General features: G+C 47.2%; 1 protein-coding gene across 1 annotated transcript in view; it reads left to right on the forward strand.

Annotated features, from left to right (window-relative positions):
- The window catches only part of SPATS2 (spermatogenesis associated serine rich 2), a 31,187-nt gene that overhangs the window by 15,995 nt on the left and 2,612 nt on the right, over positions 1-12,580 (forward strand). The window contains 8 exon segments of the mRNA XM_030036921.2: positions 605-684; positions 966-1,074; positions 2,016-2,065; positions 3,216-3,474; positions 3,721-3,930; positions 5,081-5,216; positions 10,707-10,765; positions 11,489-11,598. Of these exon segments, the coding sequence (XP_029892781.1) occupies positions 605-684; positions 966-1,074; positions 2,016-2,065; positions 3,216-3,474; positions 3,721-3,930; positions 5,081-5,216; positions 10,707-10,765; positions 11,489-11,598 (1,013 nt within the window).

A 12,580-nucleotide genomic window follows, 5' to 3' on the forward strand; every position in this document is an offset into this window, starting at 1 on the left:
ACCTTGGAGATCATAGCTGGCAGGGAACACAAGCTGCTGGATCTTCAAACCCATTTATCAGTCTGCTTGCCATTTGTATCTCCAGGTGGAGGAAATTGTTAACCACACTGCTGGAAGGCTCTAGTGCTTTTGTTAACTCTTTATTGCTGGGCTCGGGAAAAGATTAATGCGGAAATGCAGAAACAGTACTAATCTGGTCTGCTTCAGCAATCTTCTGTTTCGCACCAGCCCTGTTGGGGCTTGTGTTTTTTGGCTTGCGGTTTTGATCCATGGTTGGTTGGTTTAAACTGACCCAGAGCTGAGGAGTGAATCAGCTTGAGTTCAGTGGGGGGCATTGGCAAACCAGATTCAGCTGGGGTTACCTGGCTGAACAGAATCTCATCCTTAAACAAGCCTGGGATGTCATCCGTTTTACTCTCAGCAGCTAATAATCCTCTGCTAACCATAGGACAGAATTAGCCAGCGAACACCATACGTTTGTTGGATTTCAATTTTCTCCTTGGCAAAGTAACAACTCAGAGCTGACCTCTTGCTTCCTATCTTTCTAAATGTCTCATGGTGCCTGTTGTTCAGAAGAGAGCTTCCTTCTCCTTTGTCTTCACAGATCTGTCTGGGTTTATTTTTGATGTGCAGTCCAATACTGTGATGGCCCAAGGAGGAACCTTTGAAAACATGAAGGAGAAGGTAAATGTGTCTTCTGAGACTTTAACTCACCATGTGCCATGGAAGAGCTCGTGAATGCTGTATCTTCATCTCCTCTCTGAGATGAAATATGTTTCTGTCTGGGAGCTAACTGCAGCTCTGTCAAAAGCAAAATTTTATTCAGGCTAAATCGTCCTGGCACATTAAAGTTTTATAAGGAAGTCATCGGTTATGGTTTTTAGACTGCTTGCAGAAGGGTTGCTGTAGGCTCCATGTGGGATAAAGCAAATGGTTTACATGTTACCCTGTTTTCTTCCCTCTAGATCAGTGCAGTGCGTGCAATAGTCCCCAACAGGAGCAACAATGAGATCGTCCTTGTGCTGCAGCATTTTGACAACTGTGTGGACAAAACAGTGCAAGCCTTTATGGAAGGTAACTGTGGCTGGTTTCTTAGCAGGGTTTGTGGCTTGGTAACTCATACGTACTGTGTTTATGGACTTACTTCAGAAGCAGCAATAGCCTTTGTGCAGAAAGGGCTGTGTGCAGTAAGTACACGAGGTAACAGAAGCTCATGTAGCTTCTCAGCCCATCCAAGTACAGGCTCTATCCACAAAGATAACTAAGATGATTCTCTTCCCAAGTTTTAGTTGGTGTTTGTTCAACTAGGGGTCAAGGCAGAGATAAGCATTTGATAGCTCTTTAGATAAAGGAGGTTTGATATGCAATTACAGAAACTCTTGTTCATGTGTACAGAATGGGAGTGTCTTCAGCTTTGAAAGTTGCTGTTTGTACTTTGAAACCTGGCTCACAAATCTTCTCTTGGGTCTGGCTGGCATGCTGCATTAGATGGATTTTCTGACCTTGGAAAAACAGGCTGTTGCTGGTGACAGTGCCTGTCGCTTTGCAGCTCTTATTTCCATGCTGGCCATCGCTGACAACTGCGCTTTGCCTCTGGCCCACAGAAGGTATGACAGTTATTCCTCAGACGGTGGGCATCCTGACACAGTCAGTGTCTCTGGGGAGAGAAGGCCAGCAGATATCTGACCCGAATGCAACCTTTGAGTTCAGAACATGCTCCAGCAGGGTTCCAAGTACCTAAACCTTTAGTATGACAGAGCCAAAGAGAAGATTTTTTTTTTTTTTTTTTTTTTTCTGGAAAGAGCTGGCACTGTGGTGTAAGGGGGTAGTCCTGTTCAGCAGTGTGTTTCCAAAGCAAAAATGAAACTGATCCTTTTATTACATCAACAAAGAAAATTGAAACTTAGCTGCAGAAAGTGTTACAGCTGGCTCCAGGTATGGAGGCACTTCCACGTGACCAGGAAAGAACTGGAGTGGATGCCTCATCCACTGCTCATCGCTGCATTTTGTTTCAGGCAATGCCAGTGAAGTACTGAAAGAATGGACTGTAACAGGCAAAAAAAAGGTAACACTTTTAAAATATACTTTGCTAAGGCATTTATTTTTTTGTTTTGAGGATTTAGACTATGGAGAACAGTAGGCATTCGTCATGGTTTAGATGGTAAAAGAAACCAAAGAGCAAACGTGTATATTGATGTTAGCAGAACTGATGCACGGAGATAATCACTAGGTTATCAGGTGCCTCACTGTTCAGGGCAATGATTTACATGGTAAATTCAGTGCAAGTTGTAAACATCATCCTCTCGCCACATTTGCATTTAATTTAGTTGTCAGACACATTGTGTCGAATATAGCATCTGAAAAAAAAAAATTCTAGACTTTCTTGCAGTTGCTTTTATTCTGCTGACCCTCTATAGGACCCCTAATCCGCACACACAGCCCCACACTGAAGTAAATCTTTTATCAGGTCCATTTATTTCAACGGAGCTCTGTAATTCACTGTTCAGATAGTCATGCTGTTCCATTTTTCATCGGTAACCTTTGGAGCTGAACAGTTGCGTCTAATGCTGAGCTCTGTGGAAATATATTTCTTTGTCACGTAAGCTTTCTCGAGTGTTTTGCCTAGTTCTTTGCTCAGACCTCTGTGAAAGGGTTAAATAAAGATTTGCAAAGTTTCACTACTTGATATTATAATGTCTAAATCCACCAGGACAAGAATAAAATCATAATTATTCAAAAGGACTCCTTTGAATACGTGAAAAGCACCAGCATGAAATGGATAGGGAAAAAATGTGACCGAGTAGCCCTGTGTTGGGAAACGAGGGAAGTTTTGTCAGAGCAAGGTCTAGCAGAGCACCCTGGAAGCTGCACCTTGCCAGTGAGCACCCTCAGAAGTGACCCAGCCAGTGCTGTGGGTTACAGCCACAAACCTGTCCGCTGTTTCCCATCAGTTATGCAGCCTTCATCTGATAACCATTGCTCTTGTTGGCACACCTTCGGAGAGGATAATGTATTCGCGCCTCATTAATGCCACTATAACTGTCCTCATTGTTGAATAAATCCCTCCTACTGTTAATAGGATCAACAGCCAGGCTGGCTGAAAAAGCATTTAATTCAGCTACTTTCAGCCAGTAATCATAAGCTTAATTTTCCCTTCAGGAATTAAGCCTAACATTTTTTTTCCCCCCTTTGTGGTGCGGATACCTAATCCTTAGAACAAGAAGAAGAAAACCAAACCGAAACCGCAAGCTGAATCGAGCCCTGGCCTCCCAGACCCTGGTAAATTGGTGTCCACTGAAGAGGAGCAGTCGGCGAACTCGGAGAAGGGTGGAATTAACGGTTTCCATGTCAACGGCTGTGCCCACGACACGGAGTCTGTGGACTCGCTCAGCGAAGGTTTGGATGCACTTTCAATTGATGCCCGAGAGTTGGAGGATTGTGAGTCTGCTGCACCAGACATGCCTGATAGAACAGGTTAGTCTCTATAAAGTAGCGCAGGAGACGGGCACCGAGTGTTTAAAAAGCAGAGGAGCTGCCTCCTGCTTTTTTGTGTTCCTTCTTTGTTTTGGGTCAGCTTTGAATACTGATTTGTTTGGATGGCTCTTCAGGAAAGAGCAGCTCACCCTGATTTTCTGATTTTTTGCTTGTTGTAAAGAGGCGGTCAGTGTTCTGCTGTCCTCTTCGCGTTCCCCTTTAAACGAGTGTGCTTTTCTACAGCAGTGCCTGAACTAGAGAATGGAATAGCAGACTTTGACACAAAATCGCTCATCATGCATCCTTCCCAGAGCTCTGCATCTCTTAGACAGCGGCCTGAGCAGAGGAGCACTAGCAGGTCTCTGTCCAGATCAACAGCGAGCAATTCAACTCCTGCGTCCCTGTCTGTAACGCGGCTGGAAGATGTTCCAGTTTCACCTGCAAACAAGAAGCTAGGTAAGGCCCTGAGGGTCTGCGTGCTCTCCGATGTCAGAGCAGGTTGCTGCTGGCCAAGTTCTCACTGCCTCTTCTGCAGTGTCAGTGACAGACACAGTGCTGAGGCGTACCGGACTTTGATTTTAATGCGAGCTAACATGCTTCTTATTATCTGGCCAGTAACTTGCACTCTACTCCTCCTCTTCCCTATGCACAGCAGGAATCTTGACAGCAGTTTAGATGTAGTGCCTGGAGCGGCAAACCCATATGTGTGAGAGAAGCAAGGGAGGAAGCAGCCAGTCTCGCTGCATACGTTTAGCCCATTCTTCTGTGTGCTCCATCACAGAGCCTTTAGGTTGTTTCTCATCTTTTGTGAGAATTTGTCGAAAGGCCAGAAGTTCGGACCAGTCCTCTTACAAGAAGTGACAGCCTCCTTCTACTGGATTTTTTTTATTTTCCTCTTTTGTGTGCTTTCTCCACAGCTGAGTTCTTACGATAACAAGTGGGGACAGGAGGGACCTCAGAGACCCTGATTGTGATCATGGTTATTATACTTAGCTTAGGGAGATGAGGTGGTGGTAGTTCACCTTGCTGCACGGGAAATCTGTAACGAGCCGTTGTTAATGTAGCTTGGCAGGGGGCAACTGCGTTCCGGCAAGCTCCAGAGAGCGTGGGCAAGGTGATGTACCCTGCTGGCAAGCTGAGATGTGGGGACTAACCTTGGCAGCGATAACCAATCCTTTCATCTCCTGATTGGAGGAAATAGCCTTAATTTTAGTTCCCAAGATAATTCCCTTCTCCAGGCAAACAGTCATTTTATATCATTTAGTGATACGGTGTAGACTGCATTTCACTCGTCTCTAGTCCCTGGCACAAAAGTGACTCAGAGATGCATTTGATTTCTCTCATGTATTTGAAAATGTGGAGGGACATCCCTGCCCATAGAAGGAAATTCTACAAGCCTTGGGAAGACTTTCCCCAATAAGAAGATCTCTCAAACTGTCCCTGCTGAACCTAGTGCCTTTGTAATGGGGAAGGGGAAGAAAAATTTAAAACCAAGCAGTGTATAGTTTTAAAATAAGATGGAAAGCCAACTTTAGATTTATCCCTGCTGGGAGGATTTAGCAATATGATTGACATGGCTGTTTGAGTTCACTCTGTCTCTTGGTAGGTTCTAATATTGAAAAATCAGTGAAGGATCTCCAGCGCTGCACTGTTTCACTGGCTCGGTACCGGGTTGTGGTGAAGGAGGAAATGGATGCTTCCATTAAGAAGATGAAGCAGGCCTTTGCTGAACTGCAGAGTAGGTAAGTTAAATGTAGGGACAGATCCAGGCATTAAGGCTTAAGACCTATACATTTGGACTAAGACTTCAGCTTTCCAGTCAGGTTAATGACTTGCTTGTGTATGCCCTACCGCCCGAGCACTGTTCTGCAGCTTCTGGGAGGTCTGCATGTCATAAAGAATAAACTGGAGTCTAAAGTCCTGTACTCTGCAGTTTTTAGAAGCCGCCTTTGCGGGCGGCTTTGCAAAGCCTGTGTTCGAGCTGTTGTCCCACATGCCCGGTGGGATGTTAATAGACTGTTCAGGGCTTTGGTGTGTCCATCAGGGTCTTTGATGAACTGTGTCTGTACAAGACAGTTGTCCTGACCACCATAAAGTCATTTTAGATGCAGATAATATGAGGAACTCGCCAAATAACATACTGTCAGTTAGGTGCTAATGTTAGCTGTGCTGGAAGGAGAACTGTTGGGAGCTCAGGGTGCAGTAGCATGTGTCTTTTAGAAGCAAACATTCATATTTGAAATCTTCAAATTATGTTTGAATATAACATGGAAGAGAGGGATCCTTTTGAAGGTACAAGTACACATCAAAGATCATCCTGTGCAGCACTGCTTCCCCCATTTTAAGCCAAGCTTTTGATACTGTGCATGATGTTCCCTATGAGTGCAACTGGGTCTTTCTTTAATGAACATCTTTATTGGTTTGGATAAGTGATTTAAGATGATATTCTGAAAGGCCTAACATCAGATACACTCGCTGTTTTGGCTGATTGAATCTATTACTGAGAGATTGTTCTTCTTGGTTATACAGATATGATTGCTTTTGGTAAAGAAATATTCATAACAAACTGCACAGAGAGTTCTCCTTGCCCGAAGTGAGTAACATTTGACAAGTAACTAAAATGCTGCTATCGCACTGAAGGATTAAAGTAGATGTTTGGCAGACTTGCAAATCTGTGTCAAAAGCTGTCTATGTCTGAAAACTGTATGTGGCCTCAAAGGCAAGAGGGTTTAGTGGTAGTGATGTAAAGAGCTGTATTTTGAAGCCTTTTAGCAAACTTAGTTGTTCAGTGTGGACTTTCTTGTGCTCATACTTGTGTTGAACTTTGCCACCAGGAAGTGCTCTCTTGAAATAAGTGGAATGGTGTCCTGTACTTAAATTCAGCGTGTGCTAAAAAGACTGACAAAAATGTTTACAGATGACTTTTAAACTTACCTGAGGAGACTAGACCAAACTGGAGGGATAGGGTTAAAGGTGTCTGTGTGCCCTGACCTGTGTTTTCGTGCTAAGAGTTGTGGTCTCCAAGCCAAAGATGGATGTGGAGCTCCCAGCACCTCCCATCTTTTGGAAAAGCTGCAACGTAAGGGGATTTAACCTGTCAGTAGCTGAGGGATTTGTAGCCCTAACTCAGGTTTGTTTTCATTAATATTATTTCTCACTTTGTTAGTGGCTTTGTCTACTGAGTCAATACTGATTCAATGTTCTTACTGTATACAGCGGGTTTTTGTTTTTAAGGTTTTTTTGTCTGCCTCTCTATGCAGTTACAACATCTGTAAAAACCTCTCCCTGGTATGGAAAATGTCATTCCTTTGGCTAACGTGTCTGGTTCCATATAAGTAATTCCTCGCCCTTTGACTTATGTTATCATCTATAAAACACTTGCGTCATGTTTGGAAAGGTTAAAGACTCAAGTCCAGTCCTGCAGCGTTGCTCCGATGAGCCGGCAGCGGGTGAAGCAGGATGCGTGGTTCTGTGAGCGGGGAGGCGAGTGCCTGCCTGGAACGGGGCCACTGGGAACCTCCTTCGACAAATGCCAAGTGAAAGAGCTGCCCAGCAGCATGCCAGGTCTGCGCAGTTCATAAGCGGTGACTGCAGCCAGGGCCATTCGGCTGCGCAGAAAGAGATTCACTTTCTTTTTCCCGAAAGTGATGCAGTTGCTGGTGAGCTGAGGTGTAAATTGTACCTTCACATTTTTGTTGTTGGCTGGTGGTTTGGTTTTTTTCCAACTCCCTTCATGACCCAGAGAATAATTAGTGTATTTTTAAATCCTACGGCACAAGGCAAGATCCGATAGTTAAATCCTCTTGCTGAATTGCCTCTCCACCTGGCTTTCTACCAAAGGAAAACCTGGTTTAAAGGCAGGTTTGTTCAACTGAAACAGGATGTTTAAGTAGCAAAGCTTGGACTGGTTTAACTTCTGCCTGTCAGTGTCAGGGCTGCCTTTCAGATGTCCTTTTAACCAGTGAGGCTTCTTAGAGTTCTTGACCTTCATCTTCTCTCGCTAGACAATGTGCTTATATTAGACCTGTGGTCTGTAGGTAGGTGAGAGTGAAGAAGGACACTCTAATGCTGGGGTCGTGCCTACCTCAATCTCTGAAATCCATCCTGTTTGAGTGGCAGATGTAGCAGTAGCCGCTTTGGCTTCCTATTTTGAGAGGATTTGCTCCTCTAGACTGGAGATGATCGGGTAACCTGAACTAGGAAATCCTGATAGTCCTTAAATTCCTGAATATTTTGCTATCTGCTGACAGGGAAAGAAGCACATCAGGAAAAAAACCCTGAGCCTTTGTGAGTGGTGCGGGTAAGTTCAATTTTAGCGCTGTGTGCTGAGTTGGATGTGGGGCAGCATTTGAGGTTTCTCACTGCTGAGATCGCCGCTGCATACCTCATGCTGCGGATCGTCCTTACTTCCTAGTGGCAGAGCTGCCAGGCATGCTTCCAGCCACCTTCGATTGCAGTCAATCTTTGAGATCGTTGTGTTTCAGCCCCAAGGAAAACTGACCCCAAAACCCTTAGCGTGCTTGTGCAAACAGCTGTTGTCTTTCACGAACAGACAACATCTTGCAGGCACTGCTCGATCGAGCTGGCTTGCAGCTGAGAGCATCTCTTCTGCTGGTTGGGTCACCACGGAGCATTCAGCATTATTTCATCTTTCAGCAGTTATCGGTTTACCTGCTGCTCCTTTTTCTTCCTTGTGCAGTTCTTACATGTCCTTTCTTAAAGCCCAGTCTTTCTGGCAGGGGCAGATGCGCTCTCTGTCCTGCATGGGATCTCGTCCCAGGACAGAGCAGTCGAGAAGGGCAGGCGTGTTTCCGAACGGATCCGGCAGAAGGAAGTGAGTTTGTTTGACAAGAAGCCATGCAGGATGGAGGAGCAGTGGGGTCTGATACGAGTCACTCATCATGTGAACCTCAGGCAAAGCCACTTGACCTCTGTTCCTCAGCCAGCCCAACTGTAAAATTGGGTAAAGGACTCCAGCTGAGCTCTGCTGAGTAAATTAAATTACAAAGAGACGCAAGCTATGATCTGTGCCAAGGTGCGTGCGTGCGTGCCTGCAGCGTGGCGGAAAAAGCCCAAAATGGCCCATATAAAGTGGGTGTTGGCTCTGCAGGAGCTGGGCGTGTGCCTGTGTGTTCAGGGACGAGGCACTGGGGTAAGGTGTAGCACAACCGAGTTCTGCGGCACGAGAGCCGCAAGGCTGTTCCTGCACTTTAATTAATCATTAAGGCCGCGTTCGCACCCGTATCTCTCCGAGCTCTGGGGGATTCCTGCAGCTGACGTGGCTCTGGGCAGAAGGCAGCTGGGGTATCTCTCTTTACCCTGCCCATTGGTGCTGCAGAGCCAGGTTGAACCACTCTGGGGATGGTTGGAGACAAGGTGAAGTCTTATTAGCGTAGCTTTTGACATGCGTTGTTGTATTTGTGCAGTTCGGCTGAGAGTGCCTGACCTGGATCAGGCCCCTGCTGTGCTACGAGCAGAAACAATTCCTGCCCTGAAAAGGCAGATGGACAGAGCGATAAATCAACAGAAGAAGCCAAATGTCAAAGCTGCTGTTCAGAGGGAATTGTTTAAATTGATCTTGCCTCAGCCCTCTCTGACATGCAGAGGAGTGGGAGCGGTGGTTTGAGTTTGCATTTCAGATGCTCTGTGGTTTCCCTTTCAGATGGTCGCTAAAATAAATATTCTTCCCATTTGCTTGAAAATCTTTCTCACTAAAAAGCGTGTGGTTGGTGTTGAAGGGCTAACCCTGCACGATGCTGATATCTGTCCGAGTACCATTTAGTGTCTGCAAGTATCATACAGCTAACACGTGAGAGGAAGGCTTTGCTTTTATATTTAGAAAGCAGAAACTGAAATGAACCCTATTAATAGGCTGGATGTCGAATGCGTTCAAGCCGCTGGCAGCAGCTGAGCGAAGGTGAGCTGCAGCGGTGCAGGGCTGAGGACGTTGGAGGCGTAGCTTAGAGGGAAGCACAAAAGAAGCATTTGCAGGGAGGGTGTCTGCAAGGGTTTGGATTCCTTATGGTGAAGAACAGAGCTGCGACCAGTACCTGTCCCTGTCCAGGATGGGAGGACTGGTATTTCCTCTACTGCTTCCATTGTAACCCGAGTTACTTAGTGTCCACATCTCCAGGGGCAAGAGCCCTCTTTGTACGGCCTATGAGCAGCAGTTATGGGAAGCTCCCTGGGTGCTCTGCCTTTCGATAGCCTGAATTTGCTAAAATTGGCCAGCCGGTAGCTGTGCAGTTCTGCTTGCGTAAAGGCTGCCACCGTGATGCCCGGGGGAATTGCAGTCTCATGGCAACAGACACACTTGAGGCAAGCTGGAGCCTCCTGGTGAGTGGAGATGCTTTGCTGTGACCCACTCAGGTGTTCCCTCTGTGGCCAAAAAATCTTCAGACTGTAAGAGACTCCTGGATTGTGGACCTGTGTGGCTCCAGGTGACCTGCCGGCTGCGTGGTGGCTGCAGGCAGGGGGTCGTGTCCTTGTAGCTGCTGCACCGTGTGGAAGGGTGTGCGTGCACTCCTGTGGGTCCTGCAGCCCTGTGGGGATCAGCAGGGTGCATGCCTCCCAAGAAGCGGCACAGAGCACCAGAATTCAGGTTTCTGGATTAGTGGGCCAATTGCGCTGGCTTAAATTAGCTAATGAGGGCATAAGAGCAAAGCATTGCAGTCGGATGCCTCCACAGTGTGGCAGCTGAGAGGCTGCCTTGGAGGGGACGGGTGCCTGAATGCCCAGCATCCTGCTCCTGCTACCGTGGATCCTCACCCTGCCCCACTGCTGATTAGTTTTGTATTTTGAGTGACTCTTTAAAACGTTGTGCCCTAGTTTTCTTCGGTGATAAAAGTCCAGCGGAGCGCAGCTTCCCCTGACACCACAACTGCCACTCCCTCTCCCCTTGCCAAGGTGGCTCCGACTTTATTGGAGTAAGGTGACCACGTACCCAGCGGGTTGTTGGGAACACCGTGCCGTGTTCCGCACTGACCCGAGCCTGAGCAAGTTTTAACGCCAGCGAAGCCTGCGTGCAACTACTCAGCTTCCAGAACAAAAGCCGGGGTTTGTGCGCGGCGGGTTCCTGCCGCCATCTGCCGGTCTCTCCCCGCTGGCCGGCATGCCTGGAAACCCTCCTGCCACTGTTCCTGCAGTAGGATTTCGTTATCCTCTTTGTTTATTACTAAATCTCTTCCCTTTTTATATATATATATATATATATTTTTTTTTTTTCCCCCCAGCCTTATGGATCGCGAGGTGGCGTTGCTGGCTGAAATGGACAAAGTGAAAGCAGAAGCAAGTAAGACTGTCTTTCTACCAACAAGTGCCCACCTGAAGAGCTGTAGGCGTTGCTGCGCACTGGAGACAGCCCCCTTAGAAGCAGATTTCTGTGATCTACCTCCTGTTCACATTGTTCCTAAATATGTGGCAATTTATCCAGACAAAACTTGCCATGTGGCTTGAGTTAGCTGTATATATCGTGACTAGATTATGTTTGCTGCCTGACGGGGTTGACTCAAACCGTCCTCTCTGAGGCCACTGCTCTGTGCCCTCGTTAAGAGGGTGGGACATAAACTGCACTCTTCCATGGGAGGCTGTTCCTGAAATTCTCAGCGTTCCTGGGGAGCTGGAAAGGGCTTTCTCAGCTCGCCTGGTGCGGGTGGGAAGTGATCTAAGGGAACACCTACACCAGCAGCACCGAGCCCCACTGTTTAGGGGGTGGCAAGAAAGCAGTTAGCCTGGGGAGATCGGCAAAGCTTATGGCAAAGCTTCTACCAAAGCTGCGTGTCGTGCCCCTCGTCGAGTCAGCTTACAGCTCAGGTTCAGTCTGTGTCTGGAGATGTAAATTGCCACAGGAGGCAGCGGCCGGGGCTGCTGTGCAGCTGGCACAGAGCTGTCTGGGGGGGACTCGGGGGAACCTGTTGTTTACCAATAAGGTGCTGTGTGCTGGGGCTGGGCTTGTTTAACTCTGGGTAGGCTGGATCAGTGTCCACACTGCCTAAGATTGTGGTTTGTTTTTCAGTGGAAATTCTAGTCAGCCGCCAGAAGAAGGCAGAAGCCCTGAAGAAAATGACTGATGTGGCAGTGCGAATGTCGGAGGAGCAGCTGGTCGAGCTCAGAGCTGACATAAAGGTGAGCTTTTTCACTCTGCTTCTGTCTAATCCAACCTAGTCCTAATCTCACCCAAATGTGGTGTTGCGGGAATTATGCAGCTGACACCTAGTCCATGGTAGGAATTACACGGGTGCCACCTCAACAGCGTCTGGCCCTAGGTTCCTGCTTGAAGACATAAATAAGCGGTTTATTTGTCCAACATGCAGAGCAGGTCGAGCTGGGTGCCTCCGAGGAGGGACCCCTACCCCAGATTGCGCACCCCAGTTACACCCGTACCACCCAGCACCTGATCCCCAAGTCCAATCCCTTAATTCTGGTTGGTGGTCTCTTGATTTCTTACTGGTTTTCTTGGTCTCTGGGCTGGCCGCCTTCTGAAGTTACCTCATTCTCTTGGAATTGTTTCCTTGGTCCTTATCCTCTTTATTCTGCTCATATCTGCTGGATTCAGCAAGTTTGTTTGCAGCATTAGTTTTATCAGAAAGTTTACTCTCAGTCAGCTCTTGCGGCCTAAGGCTTCAACTACTTTAGCTTCTAGCACTAAGCCAGGCTATTAACCCTAACAATTTTCAACAGCAGTATGCTTTTTTGTAACCTTCTGGGTTTTTGACGCTTCTGAATGCAATTTTGTGTTGTGTGCAAGTCTTTCCTTGCGTCGCTAGTTCTCGAATTCACTGCCAGTGCTCTGCATACTCTTGTCTGCAGCCACGCAGCAGGATACGGGACACCTCATCCTGAATCTTAATTTAAAATAATTTGGTTTGTAAAATACTGACTTCAGCCAACAGCCGATCATCCAAACATTAACCCCGGTGTGTGCAGCCCAGCTTTCATTGTGAACTGGCAGAGAGCAGGGAACGCGGCAAGGCCGCAGCTTTGTGCTCAGAGAGGTTGTGAAAACCTCCCGCTGGCGCAGGCTGACCTCTGCCTTTCCCCCTAAATCGGGAGAGCCTGCCTGCTGCGCCTGAGTGACTTCTATATTCCGGAAAACACTTCTGCTCGC

Source organism: Aquila chrysaetos, chromosome 15, assembly GCF_900496995.4.
Source record: "Aquila chrysaetos chrysaetos chromosome 15, bAquChr1.4, whole genome shotgun sequence".
In the NCBI taxonomy this organism is placed as follows: domain Eukaryota; kingdom Metazoa; phylum Chordata; class Aves; order Accipitriformes; family Accipitridae; genus Aquila; species Aquila chrysaetos.